Genomic DNA, 22928 nt, shown 5'->3' with positions numbered 1-22928 from the left:
ACGCGCAAATATTTGCACATTATTGGACGGACAGACTCCCCGGACTGTTCAGTGTGTGGTACTGTAGAGACTATAGAACATGTGCTCGTGGTGTGCCCTGAGTATGCGCGCGAAAGACTGACAATGGCAGATACATTGAGTCATTTACAAAATGGACCACTGTCGGAGGACCTCTTGCTAGGCGCATGGCCACAGAGATGGCAGACGACAGAGACAATGCGTGTATTTTCACGTTTCCTAGGTGACACGGGCCTGGACTCACGCCTGTGATACCAGTTGTGTAATGTGTCCTTCACTTCGTTCCTCCCATTATCATCCCCCATTGTGACCCTTCTTCTTCCCCTCTTCCCCTTCCCTTACGTAGAGTAGCAGGCCAGATGCTCCAATATCCGGCCGACCTCTCTACATTTTCCAATCATTAAAATACTCCTCCTTATTCGTTAAATCGAAAAAATCGTCGTGGTGGTGGAGTCATGCTATTGATGAAGCCGAATGTAAAGTGTGAACTGCTTCCTTCTTTTTCTGTGCTATGTGATGACATTGCAATATTGTCAGTTCGTCTAAATAAGCATGTGTTTTCTGTTTGTTACCGGCACCCACATGGAAATGTGTCAAGCTTTTTTTTTTTTTATTTTATGGGCAGTTTCTCGATTTCGTTTCTGCAAATGGTTACTCTGTAACGTTAGCCGGTGACTTTAATATAGATATGTTAGCAAACACTAACGAACAAAGAAACATGAAAATGCTTATTACACCAAATGGTTGCGATAATGCAATCACACTACGGACCCGAATTACGAAAGACAATAAAACACTGCTCGACCTTTTTGTGGCAAATTTTGATAATACAGACATCACAACAGGAGCTATATCATGTGGTCTTAGCGACCATCTTCCGATATTTGTTATGGTAAAGAAGCAGAATTTAGAAGGATGCAAAAGCCGACCACCCATTTTTTTTTCCAATCTATTACTCTGTTAAATTTAGACAGCTTCAGGACTGAACTACTTAAGTCAGATTTTACGTGGGTAATGAAGATAAAAAATGCCGACGAAGGGTATGAAAAATTTATCAACCAGTTCCTGCAGGTTTACAAGCGACATTTTCCAATAAAAACTTTTAAGCTAGGTAAAAAAATCCGCAAACCTTGGATAACTCCAGAACTGCGCCGGAAAATCAACGAGAAAAATATGCTTTACCATCAGTTTATTAAAACAAAAGATCCCGATACCTTAAAGCAATTTAAGGCATGCCGAAATAAATTAAACAAGGAGGTTAAAAAAAGCAGATCTAGTTACATTTACTCTGAATTCCACAGATGCCTAAAGAAAAGTGACCTCGTATGGAAAAAGTTGAACACTGTTTTTAAACGCGCGAAACTTTCACCTAGAATCGAGAAGTTGTCAATAAATGACTGTTAAGTGTCTGGTTGCGCCCTTGCAGATTCCTTTAATGAGTATTTACTTCATTATTCTGATCAAGGTATACTTGTAGATTTTTACAATCTTATGCCCGTTAGAAATAATTCATCTGCTTTTCTAAGCCCTGTAACAGAGGATCAAGTTACATCACTTTTTTCTTCTTTAAATAATAGTTCAAGTTGCGACGCTGAAGGAATTCAGACACGTCCGGTGAAATATCTGTTGGATGTCTTATTTACATATCTAACCCATATTTTTAACCTTTGCCTAACAAGTGCATGCTTTCCAAAGCGAATGCAAATCGCTAAAGTAACTATGCTCTTCAAAAAGGGTGATCCTAATGATATGAATAATTACCGACCCATCTCCGTCTTACCCATATTTTCCAAAGGCTTGGAGAAGCTTATCAATTATCAGCTTTGCTCGTTCTTTGAATTACACAAACTTATTTCAGATGCTCAATATTGATTTAGGAAGAACAAATCGACCGAATTAGCTTTGCTGGAACAGAAGGAATTTATTTTGTCCGAATTAGGAAAAAAGAACTTCGTACTAGGTATTTATGTCGACTTTTCTAAAGCATTTGATTGTATTCATCACTTAACTTTGCTGAAGAAACTGGAAATTTATGGAATCCGAGGTCATTTTCTTGAACTTATTAAATCATATCTCAGTTTTCGACAGCAGTTCGTTCAAATCGAAACGTATCGTTCTGATTTAAAATCCATAGTTAAAGGTGTTCCTCAGGGCAGCATTCTTGGTCCGCTTCTCTTTAACATTTACATCAATCATCTCACTAACCTCTCTACTAAACCTAAATATGTTTTGTATGCCGACGGCGCTAGTATATTTCTATCTGCTCCAGACTGTTATATCTTACACAATGACGCGAATTCTCTCCTTACTAAGCTTAAAACGTGGTCAGTAGTAAACCATCTAAACATAAATGTTAATAAGACGAAAGCTGTGATATTTAGTCCTAAATCGAGGCAGCTAAATTCTCATGTAAGCTTAAGTTATGGTGGCGCATCAATAGAAATGAAAAATAATATTAAAATTCTTGGTGTTACATTTTCTCAGAACATGCTATGGTATAGTCACATTGATGCTAAGTTAGATCGAGCAGTCGGCATTATTTCCCATTACAGACCATATCTCCCGTATCAAGTAAAGATCCTGCTTTATAATTCCCTATTTTACTCTCATCTTAATTACTGTTTCTTGGTCTGGGGCACAACCACGTATACAAATTTGCAAAGGATCTTTATACTTCAAAAAAAGCTTATCAGAGTACTTTTTAATCTACCATACAATAGTCACTCGCAAGGTCTTTTCTCGAAAGCATGCATAATACCAGTATTCAATCTTTACAATTATAAGCTAGCACTTGCATTCCAGCGCGAACTAAAAAATCATCTTAAAATCTCTGCATGAGTTGTCATTACTGAAAAAGAGCACTGTGTTTTACACTACCCTTCATAAAGAGGAGTAGATTGTACCAACTCCTAGAACCAATTACACTATGGAAAAATTATCCTTCACACTTCCAACTCTATTAAACAACTGCAAAAAATCCGCGACTGACCTACCTAAAATATCTAAGCGTGAATTACGACAGCTTCACTGCACACATCCCTAGTAACTCCGCCTGTATTCCTATAATGTGTATACTTAATCCTGTGTTTATTGTACAGCTTTATACCCTCTGCACTTATTGTATCGATTGTTGTTCTATTTTCTTTGTTTCTATTGCATTTATGAAATGATCCTGTAATTTTTGCCTCTGCTAAATTGCGAAGAAATTATATGCATACTTGTGTGTGTCTTTCCCTGCTTTGCTGTTGTTGCCCTGTAGAAGGGGGCTGTAGGCCTTTGTCAAGCTGCCGTTTACGAGCAGCTTTTACCCACAACCTCCTCCATCATCCCGATGGAAATAAAGATTATTATTAAAGTGTGCGCTTACTGCAGGGTCCCTAGCGGGGAACTGTGCGCTCACGACGGCAGCCCTGCAGAGTGGGGGTACTATGTAGTTGTTTTCTCGGCTGCGCCGTGGTCAGTTTTTTTTTCGACCTCTGCAGCAATTCTGGGCCAACCAGAAAGTGTTCTGTGTGCAAGCAGCATGCAGTTGCTATTGATGTCAAGGTTGGACATCACGGACATTTTGTGACGACAGGTTGCGCAAAAAGAGATTGCCGTAGACGAATGCGACAATGCATATGCAAATAAAACTGCAAATAAAAATGGCTATATTTGGCTACACTTTTTTTGCTATTTTTGTTTTTTGCTACATTTGGGCTACAATTACTCTAGCTTTGGGCTACGCTGCCTCGTCCGACCTGGCAACACTGCTCCCACGTTGACAAGGCACAAATGAGCGTTGTGCGTATACTCCCAAGTATTTTGGGTTCTAGCGCGAAGTGAACACGGACACAGAAAGGAAGCAGACAGGACAAGCGCTAACTCACAACTAAATTTTTATTGAAACGAAGAACATATATAAGGGCGATTGCAAAAAACCGTAGCATGAGAACATGACAAAGTAAAAAGCATCAGTTAAACATATCAGGGAGTATGGAAGTCAAAGAACAAAAGTTATTTCAGATTAGTACACGTATTGCGAAGGTACTCAAATTCGCAATCTAACAGAGACAACGAAGCATGACTGACGCAAGTGTCTCCTAATCTTTTTATGTGGAAAGCCTCGATAATTTCCCGCGTGGTTTGGCATCTATGTCCAGAAAGAATTTTCGTGTCTTCAAAGAAAGGATTGCAACCACAATCGAAACAATGTGCCGCTAAATGTGATGCGTTAGGGTTGTTTAGTGAATGTTTGTGTTCTTTTAGTCTAATGTTAATGCACCTACCACTCTGTCCAATGTAAGCTTTCCCACACGCGAGTGGAATGTGATAAACTATACCCGTGTTGCAAGGGACTAAGGGGGACACATGTTTAACCCCGCAATCATCTTTTCTTTTTTTGCCTTCCTGTTCAAGTCTCCTATTTATCAAAGGGCACATGCTAGCCAACTTGCGTGGGGCCGAGAAAACGGTATTGACGTCATACCTATTGGCCACATTCTTTAATCCATGGGATAATCTATGTATGTAGGGTACTACAGCAAACTTCGTTTCTTTTTTCTGTTTTTCTTGTTTCTTACCAGGGCTTTTTACCCATTTTACAAGTTTTTCGCAGGTTAATGATAACAAATGCACAGGATAGCTAGCCTTTCCAAGCCTTTCTATCTGTTGTGAAAAACTTTGTTGCATATTGTGTGGACATGACTTAGTAATGGCAGACCTGAGAGTTGAATAAGCTATCCCCTGTTTAACAAGTTTAGAATGGCAAGAAGAAAATTTTAGCAGTGGCTTCTTGGCCCTAGGCGAATAATGCCAACAGACATGCTCATCCTGGAATGTTAAGCAAAGATCTAGAAACTGTAACATGTTGCCCTGGATAATCTCTAGCGTGAAACCTAGGCCCCCACCACATTCCCTAAAAACTTTTAAAATATCTGTAGCTTTCTTAGTGTAGTTATCGCGAGAACAAAACACCAGATAGTCGTCTACGTATCTAAACGTATGCACCGCCAATTCCTTAAGATTATTTTGCAGTTTTCTATTAACGCGACTTAGATAAATGTCGCTCAAAACTGGCGCAACTTTAGAACCAATACAAACTCCCGATTTTTGTACAAACATAGAACTACCCCATTTTACAACAGTATTCCCTATGTAAAACAACAAAAGTTCTAAAAACGATTCCACGGGCATCCCACAGTCCTGAGTAAACCGGAATTCATCATTGTTGAGAGTCAGTGCTTCTTTAACACTACACATTAGTTCCGATTGCGGAAGCGAATAAAAAAGGTCTTTAACATCAACACTGATCGCCGAGCATTTACCTGGATTATTTTCTGTTAGGAAGGCCACAATTTCTTCCGAATGTCTTATCAGGAAGGGGTCATTAAGACGAACTGAAGACAAAACATTATGCAAAAAAGTTGAGACTGCGTACTGCCACGTTCCTTTTTCAGAAATAATGGCTCGAAAAGGAACTTCCGGCTTATGTGTCTTAGCACTAAAAAATATTTCGAGGTGCAGACCCTTGGAATGTTTAACTCCTGACGCGAGGCGCTCCAGACCAAATTTCTCAAGCAAATCAATTGCAGTTTTTTTCACTTTCTTTAAATTGGTAATTCTCGGAACAAAATTTTTGTCAATAGCGGTTTTAGCCTTTTGTGCGTACAATTCTTCAGGAACAACAACAAAGAAACCTTCTTTGTCCGCAGTAACCAACCTAAGCTCATGCTTGGCGAAAAAACGCGACACACCAGTTAGGTTGTCTGACTTACAGGCCTGAGGTACAGTCCTCGCAATCACATCAACGCACTCAGTCACACACCTTGGTCGAAAGTCTTCAGTGACCCAACGTGAAATGGATCTAGACAAGCTGACCTTTTCCGGAGGTGACAGTTCAGGTTCACAGGCAAACTTTGGTCCCTTGCGCAGAGTGCTTTCGATGTTAGCTGGGAGTTGTTGACCGCCGAAAGCACTCTGCGCAAGGGACCAAAGTTTGCCTGTGAACCTGAACTGTCACCTCCGGAAAAGGTCAGCTTGTCTAGATCCATTTCACGTTGGGTCACTGAAGACTTTCGACCAAGGTGTGTGACTGAGTGCGTTGATGTGATTGCGAGGACTGTACCTCAGGCCTGTAAGTCAGACAACCTAACTGGTGTGTCGCGTTTTTTCGCCAAGCATGAGCTTAGGTTGGTTACTGCGGACAAAGAAGGTTTCTTTGTTGTTGTTCCTGAAGAATTGTACGCACAAAAGGCTAAAACTGCTATTGACAAAAATTTTGTTCCGAAAATTACCAATTTAAAGAAAGTGAAAAAAACTGCAATTGATTTGCTTGAGAAATTTGGTCTGGAGCGCCTCGCGTCAGGAGTTAAACATTCCAAGGGTCTGCACCTCGAAATATTTTTTAGTGCTAAGACACATAAGCCGGAAGTTCCTTTTCGAGCCATTATTTCTGAAAAAGGAACGTGGCAGTACGCAGTCTCAACTTTTTTGCATAATGTTTTGTCTTCAGTTCGTCTTAATGACCCCTTCCTGATAAGACATTCGGAAGAAATTGTGGCCTTCCTAACAGAAAATAATCCAGGTAAATGCTCGGCGATCAGTGTTGATGTTAAAGACCTTTTTTATTCGCTTCCGCAATCGGAACTAATGTGTAGTGTTAAAGAAGCACTGACTCTCAACAATGATGAATTCCGGTTTACTCAGGACTGTGGGATGCCCGTGGAATCGTTTTTAGAACTTTTGTTGTTTTACATAGGGAATACTGTTGTAAAATGGGGTAGTTCTATGTTTGTACAAAAATCGGGAGTTTGTATTGGTTCTAAAGTTGCGCCAGTTTTGAGCGACATTTATCTAAGTCGCGTTAATAGAAAACTGCAAAATAATCTTAAGGAATTGGCGGTGCATACGTTTAGATACGTAGACGACTATCTGGTGTTTTGTTCTCGCGATAACTACACTAAGAAAGCTACAGATATTTTAAAAGTTTTTAGGGAATGTGGTGGGGGCCTAGGTTTCACGCTAGAGATTATCCAGGGCAACATGTTACAGTTTCTAGATCTTTGCTTAACATTCCAGGATGAGCATGTCTGTTGGCATTATTCGCCTAGGGCCAAGAAGCCACTGCTAAAATTTTCTTCTTGCCATTCTAAACTTGTTAAACAGGGGATAGCTTATTCAACTCTCAGGTCTGCCATTACTAAGTCATGTCCACACAATATGCAACAAAGTTTTTCACAACAGATAGAAAGGCTTGGAAAGGCTAGCTATCCTGTGCATTTGTTATCATTAACCTGCGAAAAACTTGTAAAATGGGTAAAAAGCCCTGGTAAGAAACAAGAAAAACAGAAAAAAGAAACGAAGTTTGCTGTAGTACCCTACATACATAGATTATCCCATGGATTAAAGAATGTGGCCAATAGGTATGACGTCAATACCGTTTTCTCGGCCCCACGCAAGTTGGCTAGCATGTGCCCTTTGATAAATAGGAGACTTGAACAGGAAGGCAAAAAAAGAAAAGATGATTTGCGGGGTTAAACATGTGTCCCCCTTAGTCCCTTGCAACACGGGTATAGTTTATCACATTCCACTCGCGTGTGGGAAAGCTTACATTGGACAGAGCGGTAGGTGCATTAACATTAGACTAAAAGAACACAAACATTCACTAAACAACCCTAACGCATCACATTTAGCGGCACATTGTTTCGATTGTGGTTGCAATCCTTTCTTTGAAGACACGAAAATTCTTTCTAGACATAGATGCCAAACCACGCGGGAAATTATCGAGGCTTTCCACATAAAAAGATTAGGAGACACTTGCGTCAGTCATGCTTCGTTGTCTCTGTTAGATTGCGAATTTGAGTACCTTCGCAATACGTGTACTAATCTGAAATAACTTTTGTTCTTTGACTTCCATACTCCCTGATATGTTTAACTGATGCTTTTTACTTTGTCATGTTCTCATGCTACGGTTTTTTGCAATCGCCCTTATATATGTTCTTCGTTTCAATAAAAATTTAGTTGTGAGTTAGCGCTTGTCCTGTCTGCTTCCTTTCTGTGTCCGTGTTCACTTCGCGCTAGAACCCAAAATCATGTTAACGTACCAACTCGCCCAAATGTCTATCCTTTTGCTTTTACTCCCAAGTAGCAGCGAGCGTTCGAGCAACGACGCCTCGTGTAGCGGTGGGACTGCAACCGTGGCCGTCGGGCCGCCGACCCGGCGGCGCTGGAAGAAGAGCGCGCCCGTGCCGCCGAGTGTGTGTGTGCGCGCGCACTGTGGTTGTTCGACCGGCCGGTTTTAAACAAGACATGTAAAATGCCGTTCGCGATTATGATGATGATGACGACTTAGAACGAGCATGTGCACCTGTGGAAGGGATACAAGCACGCATCAAATTAATTGAGCACTGTCTTGATGGCTCCATTATAGCAGTTCTCAATGTACCGATTTCCACCGCAGGTTTGCCAGCACGATCATGGCGTACGGTCAGACAGGTGCCGGCAAGACCTACACGCTAACTGGACCGCCGGTACGTTACCATCATTCACAGAATTTGCGCAGGTGTCAGTGCGGCTTCGTTGCAGTCTCATCTGCAGAGATCAAGGCACGATGAAATGTGCTGCTTGTGTCCACAAATCGTTTTGCGCAACATCGAAAAGTCTTCACGAACATGCAGCCTTACCTCAAATTGAGCCCATGTCCAAATACACGGAAACGGTGGAATGAGTTTGCTCGGGATCTGCTGAAACAGTTTTGATTGGGTTGCCTGAATTTAAATGAAGAAGTTGGGACTCTCTGACTGTTCAAAGCTCTGTCTATTATGCCATTAATTATTTTACAAGATTGCGAGAAGCCTAAAAATACGAAACCGAATTTTTGCTTAAATTGCGCGGTTTACCGCATGATATAATGTGTGTAAAGAACACGCGTGTACTGACCTGCTTCGTGCAGTGACAGCAGAAATTTGTTGCGGAACTTATTGTCCATGACAAACTGCACCTAGTCTGGGATAGTCTGTCTGCATCTCGGCCTCGTAACGCGCTCTTTTTGCCGTGAGCCATGGTCTCTGGACCCAGTCACAGCAGGTGACAAGGATTTCGCTGCAGACACGAGGCCTAGACCTTTTGCCTATTCAAATTGGGTCTTGAACTGTTCAATCCCAGGGCCAGGTAACGGAAAGTGTAAGGGCGCCGCAAGAGGACGCTGTTGTGAATGAGGATGTATGGGGTTTTATGGCGCAAGGGGCCAGATATGTCCAAGGAGCGCCACACACACGGTAATAGGTTTCCAATCAATGGTTTATGAAATGGGGAAATGTACTGCGAATGGTGGGTGTAGCATGACTGCAAATAGGCCTGAAGTCATTCGCTGTAACTTGCGCAAGATATATAAGTAAAAAAACAATGACAATGACCAGCGATGTGAGCTATGACCATAAATGTTTTGTTACGCAGGGACCATGTAATCAAACGTGTAGGTGGGCGTAGCCTTGGTGCCTCAACAGGGCCCTTGAATGCAAGGGCTTGGGGACGCGTGCGCTATACTAGATGTAACGAATGCAACAGCAGCCTCTGGTAAGAGGCCGTACTACGTAACCTTTGGACTGATAATGTACAGTACACACACTCCGCAAGAAAGTGGATGACGGTCAGTCTTTCATCACATCTGCTACGTGTAGGAGGTTGATCACCAGTCAGCAAGAGTTTATGTGTGCTGTATGTACGCCCCATTCGTAGTCGACAGAACGGAACATCGATTTCTCCTGATATTATTCATGGGGAAGTGCTTAACTGTAACTTAATTAGATGATGTTTATTAGAGGTTTGGGCGTTGCACATGCGTTGCCAATAGGCTCTGAATTTTTTCTGAATGAAACGTTTCAATCTATGGCGGGGACTGCTATGGAAGCGCCTATGTCTTTTGTTGCTGTGGATGTGCCGATTTCGTCGGCGAGCACATTACCCTGTATGCCTCTGTGCCCGGGCACCCAACACTTTATGACACGTTGATTGCATGCATAAACAGCGCACAAGAGTGCATTAAAAGCAATAATTACACGATTTTCATGATTTTATAGCGATACTGAAGCCTTGACAATGCTTAGAGAGACGGTAAATATAATTGCCTTTTCTAGATTTAATTGGTTGATGTGTTTCACAGCCTATAATAGGCTGTAGGCTACAGCCGTAAAGACACTTGTTTGCGCACGCAGAATTGCAGACAACGAAAAGGACGGACCGACTGCTGCATAGTACCCCTGTCACACGGGCACCGGCGAACTCCGTTGACATGAAACTCCCTAGCAGAGATTTACGGCAATGGAGTTGCGGCCGTGCTACGCGGCGCAGTGCGTGCTTTCGACGGAAGCCGCATAGGACAGAAACGGCGCTGCTGCGCTCACTTTCGCGTGCAACTGCTCACGTGTACGGTCGCCGTTAAAGGTAGTTTTTTTTTAACGCAGTATGTAATCTAATAAAATCACAGCAACAGAGTTTGCTATATGCTACCGTAAGACTTCTTTTTCAAGTATAGTGAAGTTGAAAGTGATGCTGGCCACACTGCGCTCTTGCTTTCGTGCGTGGTCCGCGTTGTTCGACCGGTGCGCTTCGAGTTGTGATTCTGTGCTTTGTAATCGTGCGTGTGTTCGCGGTGAGCTCACCTGCTTCCAGATGGGGGACGAACGGATAAACAAACGAAATGGCGGAACGACATTTCCCCATGCGGCATGGCGAAGCATTGGTGTAGAGGGTAAAGGCGCTATGTCCTTAAATATCAATTAAAAACTCCAATTACGTGCGTGTAAACGAAGGCCAAAGAAATCACAATGCTAAAATTTGTAAGAGAGCCAGTTGCGATGATTTTATAAGCGCGATTTTCTTCGCAGCTGTAGCTATCTGGAAACGAGAGTACTCCATCCAGCAGTAATAGTCATTGCCGAACTTCCTTCGCCAAAATCTCCATTGAACTTCCTTGGCGCAAGGAAGGCCGTGTGGCACGGAGCGCAACTCCCTTGACGTAAAGATGGAGTTACGCGGAGTTCGTGAGCGCCGGTGTGACAGGGGTATAAAACACGCCGCCTTGCGACTTTGATGCATCTGTGTGAAACTCCGGAGAGCAGTATTTCCACCGAAATTCAAGGAAGTACATTCAGATGTGAACCTCAGAAGCACGCTTACTGAATACAACAAACGACGTGTCACATTCCACGAGCTGCCACTGCCATGACGGTGGCCGCTTCGCCGGAAGCATTAGATGGTGTTCTAAAAGTGAGAAACACATTTCTTCACTGATATTCCTAACACGCAGTGAGAAGGGCTCCCTCGCTGTGGAACCACTATTAAAAAGTATGGCACAGGACACATCGTTTACAGTTGTGTAAACGATGTGTCCATGATTCGAGTTAACTTTCAAATAATCTGTGAATTTGGAATATGGCCTCTGTAGACGGAGTGACCACTCATTTCATTCTACATAGAGGCTTTCTACAGGGCTTGTTCTGAAAGCACCGGTCGCTAGGCGGATACCTAAATGGGGCACAGGGTCTAGGATTTTTAGCGCGCTTGGATTTGCAGAATGATAGATTGTAGCACCATAGTCAAAGTGAGAGCGGACAAGGCTCCCGTACAAGTTCAGGAGGCATTTTCTATCGCTACGCCATGTTGCGCAGACAATTTATGAAATGTTCATCGTCTTCACACATTTTGCCTTACGGTACAAGTTAGAGGATGAAGGTAAGCTTTCGGTCTAGAATTATTCCCAGGAATTTCAGTTCAATGCTCACAAATAGTTCCTCTCGATTGATTGTGACATCTGGCTCTGGTGTCACGCCTCTTTTGTTTGAAAGTAGTATACACGCACTTTTCTTGGTGTTTATCTTAAACCCATTTACATCCGCCAATTTAGACAATTTGTTTGATGCAGTATGTGCTTGTCGTTTGCAGACATGTATCAATATACAAATTACACTTTTCAAAGGCCATTGATTTCACCATTATTTTTGTATGAAGGTTCTTTCAATCAGTGCTTGTATTACATGAGCAGATGGATTTGAAAGCAAAACTTTGTTTGCAAACCTTCAGACTTCCATAATTGTGTGGCAAGGCACTGGCATGTTGTCGAATAGCTTACATTGCACCAAAGAAGCCCGATGCTCTATTTGAAGTTGGATCGCGCAACAATTCGACAGCGCACAAAGAAGAGTAACACACACTGCAGAGCGTTCTGCTGTGTGTATTTCTCTTTGTGTCCCGTCGAATTGTTTTGCGGTTCAACTTCAAGCTTCTGTACCAATACACCCAGTCTTTAACCTCACCAATGCTCTAGTTATTAGGCAACAATGGCGCACATCTTTGAAATGTCCCTACACAAATTAGCTCTCCAAAAAATCACCACAAGCGTTAAATTTTGTAGCACAGGTGTATGCATGTGTCGTATTCTTTACCACTAAACTCACAGGAATCAAAGGGGCAAGCACTGACCAGTCCTACTGCTGCCGTTACCATCACCATCATGACATCAATGGACAGACAGTGCCACGTTTCAGTAAAGGCGTGACAGCGAGGCTTGCAATAAAAATAGCAGTTACAAGACATGTTCAATACCAAAATATGCTGCATGTCGCTCATCCTACTTTGGCATTGCGGCAAGATTTTACAAGTTTGAGCACATCACGTTTTGTGTAACCATTGCTCTAAAGCTGCACAAAAGGTCTACTTTTTATTTTTATCATGCGGGTTAAAGGCCCACTTTTCATTGGCATCTGCACGACGCTTCTCCCAATATGTAGTTTTGCCTTGGTGGTTCATGACATCTTCACACAAACCGAGTTCTGCATAGCATTGGATCTGCATTGTTGTACTGCTTAAGAATTACAGCACCATTTTGAGACGAAAATACTGGATTTGTCTATCCACAATAATTCTGCTCCCTGCCCCCCCCCCGCCCCCCCCCCGCCCCAAAAGAAAGATACGCTGAACCTCTGGCATATGCATCAACAGTGAACAGAGCAAACACCCTGAAGTATTTTCTTCGTACAAGCCAGCACAATCAGATTGTCAATGCATTTTCATTTCGCCACAAATGCATAGGCACGATCGGCTTGGCGCGACATCCGCATCTCGCGCTGCAGCGAATTGTCAGTGCGGCCGACAGATGACACATGACCAAAATTCAGCATTATGCATACTAAGTAATTTCACCAATGAAGAACCCCAAGTTCTCTATGATATTAGCATTCGTAGGGTACTTCACACAACTTGTGATATCCATTTATCTATATATACTTAATTAACCTCTTTCCCTAGAAACTTTATAGCGGATTTCGAATCACTGTAAATGCAGGCCCACATATTACTCCTGATGGCTAGAGCGATTGCCACTTGTTCCGCCACCATGGGGTCTTTGGTAAAAGTAGTGATAGCATCTTGCACTTTCCCTTGATAATTTGAGACAGTGGCCGTATATGCTTCTTTACCTTTCACCCAGGCAGCATCAACTATAGGTGCCAGTTGGTTCTGCTGCTCTATTTCCTGCAAGAGTGCTTTAGCTTTTGCCTTTCTCCTTTCGACATTATATTCTAGATGCATGTTTCAGGGGAGAGGCTTGGTTCTGATCTTGTTCCTAACGTCAGTCCTTAATTCTAATTCAGCCTCTATTGGGCTCCTTGATGTATTCAGTCCTGCACCTATTGCTGTAATATGTTCCTGCCAGCTCATGATTTTGTCAATCTTTCGTGTTGTGCTAGCTGTTGGGCCTCCGCGATTTCTTCCATTGTGTTGTGCACCCCTAGACTCATGAGTTTGTCGGTTGCAGCGTTTCTGGGTGGGCTACTTTAACGAGCTTCCTGAGCATCACATGAAGTTTGTTAAGTTCTACCTGCTTCCATTTGAATAATACAGCCACATAAGTGAAGTGACAGAGAGCAAAGGCGTGTATTAGCCTCAAAGCGCTGTCTTCTCCTAAGCCTCTGTGTCTATTGGTAATTCTCCTTAGTAACTTAATGACCTCATCTGTTTTATTCAAGGTATGTTGTATTGTTCTATAGTTAGCATTGTTTCCGTCTATGTGATACTCAAGGACCTTGATTTTTTCAACTAGCCTGATTGTGGATCCTTCATGAATGTATAAGCACACTCTTGGCTCATCTTCTAGAATGTAACCTCTTGGTTTAATACCTTTTCTGCGATGTTTAATGACCATGAGTTCTGATTTGGCGGCCGAGCATTCCAACCCCATGTCTTTCAGTGTGTTCTCTACAACATATAAACTTTCCTGTAAGCTGGTCTCTGTCTGTCCTACATTACCCTTGGCACTCCATATGGTTATGTCGTCGGCATATACCACATAATGTATACCCTCAATTTTCTCCAGATTTCTTGCAACCTTGGACATTGCTAAATTGAATAGCATGGGTGAGAGCACAGCCTATTGTGGAGTGTCCCTATTTCCCAAATTCTGACCCTCTGATTTAAGCTTACCCACCATGAGTTGCCTGACAGATGACAGACGTTGCCTGGCAGATCTCCCATCGATGTGCATGACCTAGGTAGGCTACTAAAATTTTGCCTATCAAATACGTATTTCACGTTCCAGAAGAAATTTTATCGGCAAGTACACGGAGCAGCAATGGGTGCGTCGATTTCCGTCACAGTAGCTAACCTAACAATGGAGGCTATCGAAGCTCAAGCGTTGTCCTCGTTTACACCGACACCTAAAGTCTTCCTCAGATATGTCGACGACTGTTTCAGTTTTTTGCAAAGGAAAAACCTTGACCCTTTCACGGCTCACCTAAACAATATACAAGCAGCAATCAAGTTCACCGTTGAAGTGGAATCTGAAGGGCAACTGCCGTTCCTGGACACCCTTGTGCAGCGAGAAGGGCGAAACCTGTTATTCAAGGTGTTTAGGAAGCACACTCACACGGGCCGCTACCTAAACTACAAATCGGTGCACCCTGCTTCGCAAAAGAGGTCCGTTGTCGGCTCTCTTCTTCGTCGGACAAAAAACGTGTGCACAACAGCGGAAGACCAAATGGCGGACAATGCACTTGTGCGGAGGGAATTAATGGCTTGTGGATACCCTGAGTACGTCATTGACTCAGTAGGGCGCCAGCTGGCTCGCACAGTACCCACCCAGCCTGGACCCCCCAAAAGACGGGCTTCGATTCCGTAAGTCCCCGGCATAAGCGAGACTCTTGCACGCGTCCTGCGGTCACATGACGTGCAGGCTGCGCACATGCCCTCCCGGAAACTTAGACACGAGCTCGTGCATGTGAAAGACCCTTTGGAAAAGGACAAGTTCCCAGGCGTGGTGTATGTCATTCCGTGTGCGGACTGTCGGTATGTCTACGTCGGTGAAACCGGCAACTTCAAAACAAGACTTAAGCAACACATAAATGACGTCCAGAAACGACACGTTGCATCGAATGCCTTGGCCGAACACTGCGCAGCCACATCACATAAGATTAACTGGGAGAAATCTCGTGTGATTGCCAAGGAACGAAATCATTCTTCGGGTCTTTATCTTGAGTCCCTAATCATCCAAACCACGGCGCACACTCTTAATCGCAACGAAAGCAATCTGCCGCCCATGTATGCCAGGTGCCTTAATCATGTTTTGAGACGCATATGAAAAAGGGGCGCCAGCTCTGCCGCTTCTTTCATTGTGAACAAGGCTCCCGTGGGAGAGCCGAAACGTAAATAACTATTTTAAACCATTTTTGGTCGGTGTCCAGATCTCTTCCTTTTAACTATGCATCATCCCGACCAGACGGGCTTCCGTCATACTCTCAACTTCATCAATTTCTAAGAAAGTCCTTGATCATGTTAAAAAGTTTCTTACTTAACCCCATCTGCGAGACGACGCCAAGTATTGCCTTAAGCTTTATACGATCAAAAGCTTTTTCCACATCCAATCCCAAAAGAGCTTTCGTAGGCGCTGGGCTGACCTTTGATCAGCAGCATAGCATCCTGAGTTGACAGCCTGGAACGAAAGCCGATCAAGTTGTATGGGAGGATGCCGTTCTGCTCAACGTATTTATTGAGTCGATTTAGGATGACATGTTCCATAGCTTTGCCTAGACATGACGTTAAGGAAATAGGACGGAGGGCTGTCCAGAGTGAGTTGTTTGCCTGGCTTTGGTATGAGGATAGTATCGGCCACCCTTCATTCCTATGAGTATACCCCTTTTCTCCAACATTCATTGAAATATTCAGTTAGATAAGAAATTGATTCATCATCCAGATTTCTTAATATCTTGTTAGTTATTCAGTCAGGTCCAGCCGCCGATCTACTATTCAGACTGTGAAGAGCCACCCTCACTTCACTCTCAGTGAAGTCCCGGTCAAGTTCTTCATATATGCCTCCCGTATATTCGGGGCTCTCGTCTCCTTCGTTTGGTTGTTTAAGTGGAAGATATTTGGCTGCGAGACTATCCATGATATCCTTCTGTGTTTTATTTTGGCTTTCCTGATGAACCAACTTAGCTATAGCTGTTCTCTTGCTTGTCCTTGTTTCATTCTCGTTGAGCAAGTGATTGAGGAGGTTCCAGCTACCTCCATGTTTGAGTCTACTATCAGCCGAATTACAGATCTCATCCCATTGTTGCTTAACGAGGGTCTTCGAGTGATCATCAATTTCTCTGTTTAATTGCGCTATTTTTTTTCCTTAGCCTTCTGTTAAGTCTCTGCGTTTTCCATCTGTGTAATATGGCCTCTTTGGTCTCGATCAGATGCGCCAGCCTGCTGTCCATAGTTTTGATAGTGACAGGGTACTGAAAATGGACAGCACGTTGATATTCCGTACTGAAACTTGACAGCGCGAAACGGCCGGGCTACACACGAGAGATACACGGACAACATCTCGTCCATGTATCTTTCTTGGGTATTTCGCGCCGTTTCGCGCTGTCAATAGTTTCAGTATAATATACGGAGATTGCAGCGCTATGTAGGCCATCTCAGGACGGAGATGAAATAGTTCCAGCATTTGATAATCGAATAATTCCATGCCGTAAGGCACACGAGTCGTCGGGCACGGCTGTTTAAATAAATTTCAGCATTGCCAATTTTTCGGTGGATTGGTAGACTGACTTGGAGAGAATATTGCCACCTGGTGTTTTGAGCCAGCGCTGCGTGCCCAGCAAAAACGGTGATTGAAGACGACGAAGTCAAGGATCTTGCGCCAGCTGGTGAACCGTCCTCCTTGTGTCTGACATTTTCGTGTCTGGCTGCTGATCCTGCTGCTTATTCTTGCCTTAGCGCGTGACAAACTGGTGGAGGTGCTGGGTAATCTAATCTATGCACCAAACCCCTCCGGGCAGCAGGAGCTCCAGCCCCGTACCGGTGGTTACGCCTGTACACCGCGCCAGCAGAAGGATCCGTGGACAAGCCCCTGAGTTTGGACTCCTCCCAGAGAAAATGGCAGCTCCGACCACCCCAACCGGTATGGAAGGCACAACGCCGATTCATTGTATGCTACTCAATCCGCGAACGCCGAATCCCTTCCACGGCGCTATACATGAGGACGTTGAAGATTGGCTGTTGCACTATGAACGTGTTGCCGCGTTCAACAAGTGGGATGACGCAGACAAGCTGAAAAATGTCTATTTCAGCCTTAACGATGGCGCACGTGTATGGTACGAGAACCGTGCAGATGCCTTAACTTCATGGGCAGAATTCAAAAGGCGGATTCTTGAGACATATGCGAGCCCTGATCGCCGAGAGCGAGCTGAGCGTGATCTCCAGTCCCGTATCCAAATGCCGAACGAGAGTGTCGCAATGTACGTCGAGGACATGACGCGTCTCTTTCGACGAGCCGACCCCAGCATGTCGGAAGAAAAGAAGGTGCGGTACCTGATGCGCGGAGTGAAAGAGCAGCTGTTCGGCGGTCTCGTGCGCAGTCCTCCCAAGACTGTGTCAGAATTTCTTTCCGAGGCCATCACCATGGAGCAGACTCTTCGCCAGCGGACACCATCATACGAACGTCAAGTGAACACTGCCTCACCTACGGACTTCTTCGGAGCTCTCGGGGGTCACGTCGATTTCTTTCGAGAGCTCATTCGTTCCGTGATCCGCGAAGAACTCCAGAAACTGTCGGTACCTTCACAGCCGACGCTCAGCTCCTTGTCCAGCGTTCTCCGTGACGAAGTTCAGCATGCGCTAAAAGAACCACCCTTCAATACAGAAGCTCGACCGCTAAGACATGACAACCCACATATGTCATATTCGCAAGCTTTGAGGCAACCTGCTCCCCCTCCCTCCCCGCTTCGCGCCGCGCGCCCGGCCATGCTAGAGCCCGTCCAAGCTGCCTCGTATTACCAGGACCACCGACAGGCCCCGAGGAAATCAGACGTGTGGCGGGCACCTGATCGCCGTCCCCTTTGCTTTCACTGTGGCGAAGCTGGGCATGTCTACCGACAGTGCTCCTATCGAGAGCTCGGACTACGCGGATTCTCAGCGAACTCGCCGCGACCTAGGTTCGGCCAGCGTCCTCCTGAAATTGAAGAATACGTTGCCCAGCAGCGCGGATCTCCATCAGCTCGACACCAGTCACGCTCCCCTTCACCGCGGCGGTTTTCTCCGACTCGCCGTACGTATGCAAGCGTGGTGCAGGGTCGGTCGCCCAGCCCACGGCGGGAAAACTAACCACAGCGACCTTTGGGGGCGAGGCCGCTCAGTCTGGACGTGCTCAAGGACCCCCTCTGACGCGTACGCGGACCGACGATACATCGACGACGACAGTACCTGCTGATTCCAGAAAAAGAATTTCCTTGGACATTCCTGTACTGCTTGACGGTCGTGAATTGACTGCTTTAGTGGACACTGGAGCGGATTATTCTATAATCAGCGAAAAACTGGCCACCCTTCTGAAGAAAGTGACCACGCCTTGGAATCAAACGCCAGTTCGTACAGCTGGCGGGCACATCGTCACACCACTCGGCATGTGCACGGCACGAATACAGATTCGCGGCTCTACGTTTGTTGCCAGTTTGAGCATTCTCCCTCAGTGTTCTCGAGACCTAATCATCGGCATGGACTTTCTCAGGGAGCACGGCGCTATAATCAACATTCGACAACGCCTCGTCACTTTCTCGACAAAAAGCGCCACAGCGACGACCAACACCATCCACCCTCGAGCATCTCTTCGTGTCATCGATGACGCTGTCACGTTACCACCGCGTGCAAGTGTCGTGGTTCAAGTGGCATGTGACAAGCTCATACACGGTGAAGCAGTCGTAGAAAGCAATCGGTCTCTCCTGCTTTCTCATGGTGTTTGCGTAGCAAGAAGCCTTGTCGATCTCCACGATGGCCACTGTGAGGTTCTTGTCACCAACTTCAGCTACGAACACCGGCACCTTTTCCCCGGTACTGTCATCGCCTACGCCGACCCGATCGCCGATGTCACTGAGTGTTTTGTTTCCGAGGCAATCGGCACTGCTGAAGCACCTCTACGCAACGTCGACATTAGTCCAACGCTTCCTGAAGAGAACAGACAACCCCTGCGCGAGCTGTTGCTTGAGTTCCACTCTTGCTTTGCACGGTCGTCAAAGGTACGTCAAACATCGATTACGAAACACCGTATCATCACCTATGACGACGTGCCCCCCATACGGCAACAGCCTTATCGTGTTTCCCCGACCGAACGACATGCTATTCAAACGCAGGTGAAGGAAATGCTTCAAGACGGCGTAATCCAGCCTTCATGCAGTCCCTGGTCATCGCCAGTCGTCCTTGTTAAAAAGAAAGATGGCACGCTTCGATTTTGTGTAGACTACCGGAAGCTAAACAACGTCACAAAGAAAGACGTGTACCCGTTGCCTCGTGTCGACGATTCTCTGGACAGGCTGAGGCACGCGAAGTATTTCTCCTCTATCGATCTGAAAAGCGGCTACTGGCAAATTGAAGTAGATGAGCGTGACCGCGAGAAAACTGCTTTCGTAACTCCGGACGGCCTTTACGAATTTAGAGTACTCCCTTTCGGTCTCTGTTCCGCTCCAGCCACATTTCAGCGAATGATGGATACCGTTCTCGCTGACCTCAAATGGAAAAGCTGCCTCGTCTATCTCGATGATGTCGTTGTCTTTTCGGAATCTTTTGACGAGCACCTTCGACGCCTTCGGCATGTACTCGAAGCCATTCGATCGGCTGACCTTACACTCAAGCCAGAGAAATGCCATTTCGGTTACGAGGAACTGAAGTTCCTTGGTCACGTCGTAAGCGCGGCAGGTGTTCGGCCTGATCCTGAGAAGACTGCTGCTGTAGCAGCTTTTCCCGCTCCAACCGATAAGAAAAGTGTGAGACGATTTTTGGGCTTGTGTGCATATTATCGACGCTTCATTGAAAATTTTTCGAAGATTGCAGATCCACTATTTCGCCTTACGCGTGACGACACGCCATTCCTCTGGACTGATGCACAACAGACCGCCTTTGCGGAGCTACAACGTTGCTTGTCTTCTCCTCCCGTGCTCGGTCATTTTGATGAGGATGCCGACACAGAAGTACGCACTGACGCCAGCAATATCGGTCTCGGAGCTATCCTGGTGCAGCGACAAGACGGCACTGAACGAGTTATAGCCTACGCGAGCCGCACTCTGTCACGCGCAGAGTCCAATTATTCCACCACAGAGAAGGAGTGCCTCGCGGTTATTTGGGCTACCACAAAGTTTAGGCCGTATCTCTACGGGCGGCCATTTAAAGTTGTGACCGACCATCACGCTTTGTGCTGGTTGACCAACCTCCGAGACCCTTCTGGGCGATTGGCACGTTGGAGTCTGCGACTCCAGGAATTCAACATCACCATCGTGTACAAGTCAGGCAGGAAACATGAAGATGCTGACACGTTATCACGGGCACCTATTAAATCTCAGAATCCTGACGAGGAAGACGACAGCGCCTTTCTGGGAGCCCTCAGCGGGCCGGATCTGCTCGCTAAACAGCGATCGGACGCTGAGTTAAGACCCGTCATCGATCACTTAGAAGGCAGCATCGCGTCCATTCCTCGCCCACTTTCGCGACGGTTGTCGTCATTTTGCCTACGAGGGGGCATCTTATACAAAAGAAACACAGGTGCCGGCGACAAACCACATCTGCTAGTAGTACCTCAAGCCCTTCGCGACGACATCCTATTAGCCTGCCACGACGAGCCGACATCTGGTCACTTGGGCTACTCAAGGACTCTGGACAGGGTACGGCAACTGTACTACTGGCCTAGACTGACTGCTTGCGTCAAACGCTACGTGAAAGGATGCCGTGAATGCCAGCGCCGCAAGTCACCACCCTGCAAGCCTGCAGGCCTTCTACAACCTATCGACCCTCCGCGTACGCCGTTTGATCAAGTTGGAATGGACCTTCTTGGACCATTTCCCTTGTCTTCCTCCGGCAATAAGTGGATCATTGTCGCAACTGACTACTTGACGCGTTACGCTGAGACGAAGGCACTACCACGCGGGACAGCATCTGAAGTTGCCCAGTTTTTTATGCATCACATTGTGCTTCGGCACGGCGCACCGTCATTCATCATCACTGACCGAGGGACGGCATTTACGGCGAAGCTTCTGGATGACATCTTCAAGCTGAGCTACACGAGTCATCGAAAGGCCACTGCATACCACCCTCAGACTAACGGCTTGACAGAAAGACTAAACAAAACACTGGCAGACATGCTCGCTATGTACGTGGATGTGCAGCACAAGACGTGGGACGAAATCCTACCGTACGTAACGTTTGCGTACAACACTGCCACGCAGGAAACTACACGCTTCCCGCCATTCCGCCTCGTTTATGGTCGCGATGTCCAAACTATGCTAGACGCCATGATGCCATATGAAGATACCGACCAGCTCGACCAATTAGCTCCTGACGTCGAGGAGTACATTCAGCGCGCCGAGGAAGCGCGTCAACTGGCCCGCGTGCACATAAGACAGCAGCAGTGTACCGATGCAATAAGGTACAATCTCCACCATAGACAAGTGACCTATGAGCCTGGTGACCAAGTTTGGGTTTGGACACCCATTAGACGGCGAGGCCTCAGCGAGAAACTCCTCAGCAAGTACTTCGGACCATACACAGTACTAAGGCGTGTAAGCGACGTGAACTATGAAGTGATCCCAGATGGAGACCTGCCATCGTCCAAGCGCTGTTTACCACGCGCAGAGACTGTACATGTGGTCCGCCTCAAGCCGTATTTTACACGGTGAAGTGTACTAGTGAAACAACCTTTTTTTTCGCTGTCCTCGCGTCTTCCTCCAAGGAACTGTGAAGCGTATTTTTTTTTTTGTTCCCGACCACAGAACACATTTTTCCGTGTGCATTTCCGTATGTGTGCTAGCGCGTCCCCCCCCCCCCCCCGCACTTTTTTTTGTCTTACCTAATTTGTGTAGTTTCCATGTACGTTTTGTGTTTGAGCATCGAGTCGATGCTCCGTTGGGAGGGGGAATAATGCCACCTGGTGTTTTGAGCCAGCGCTGCGTGCCCAGCAAAAACGGTGATTGAAGACGACGAAGTCAAGGATCTTGCGCCAGCTGGTGAACCGTCCTCCTTGTGTCTGACATTTTCGTGTCTGGCTGCTGATCCTGCTGCTTATTCTTGCCTTAGCGCGTGACAATATTTAGCGTCATCTAACAAGGACAGAAGGGAGACGACACCACAATGCGCTTGTGGTGTCGTGTCCTTTCTGTCCTTGTACGCTGGCGCTAAATATCCATTCCATGATTGTAATACTTTATCCGGACCGCGTCCTCACCTGCAGGTTGTGTGTGGCAAGCTGATTATGTTTTAGAACACGGATATAGCAGTGCCATAAAACTGGTCACGATGCAAATTGCGGAAGCCGACAGTTCGTTAGGGCAGGAACTTCCCAGCGCCAGGCGTTCCCCGCAATGCGTGCGTGTATGGCGAAACCCGCCCGTCGTCCGCTCCGAGAAGGCATTCCTCGC

At 45.7% G+C, this 22928-nt stretch overlaps 2 protein-coding genes across 2 annotated transcripts in view; both read left to right on the top strand.

The window, feature by feature from the left end:
* The window catches only part of LOC142575075 (kinesin-like protein KIF12), a 769060-nt gene that overhangs the window by 268232 nt on the left and 477900 nt on the right, over window positions 1-22928 (top strand). Inside the window, exon 4 of the mRNA XM_075684038.1 lies at window positions 8459-8528. Coding sequence (XP_075540153.1) covers window positions 8459-8528 — 70 coding nt within the window. The remainder of the gene's footprint in view (window positions 1-8458; window positions 8529-22928) is intronic.
* LOC142573775 (uncharacterized) lies at window positions 5858-7536 on the top strand. The gene is made up of 2 exons (XM_075683038.1): window positions 5858-5908; window positions 6304-7536. Exons 1-2 carry the CDS (start codon window positions 5858-5860, stop codon window positions 7534-7536), a joined length of 1284 nt encoding a protein of 427 aa, XP_075539153.1.

The sequence above is a fragment of the Dermacentor variabilis genome, chromosome 3 (genome assembly GCF_050947875.1).
Source record: "Dermacentor variabilis isolate Ectoservices chromosome 3, ASM5094787v1, whole genome shotgun sequence".
NCBI lineage: Eukaryota > Metazoa > Arthropoda > Arachnida > Ixodida > Ixodidae > Dermacentor > Dermacentor variabilis.
This window is presented reverse-complemented; position numbering and strand designations above follow the sequence as displayed.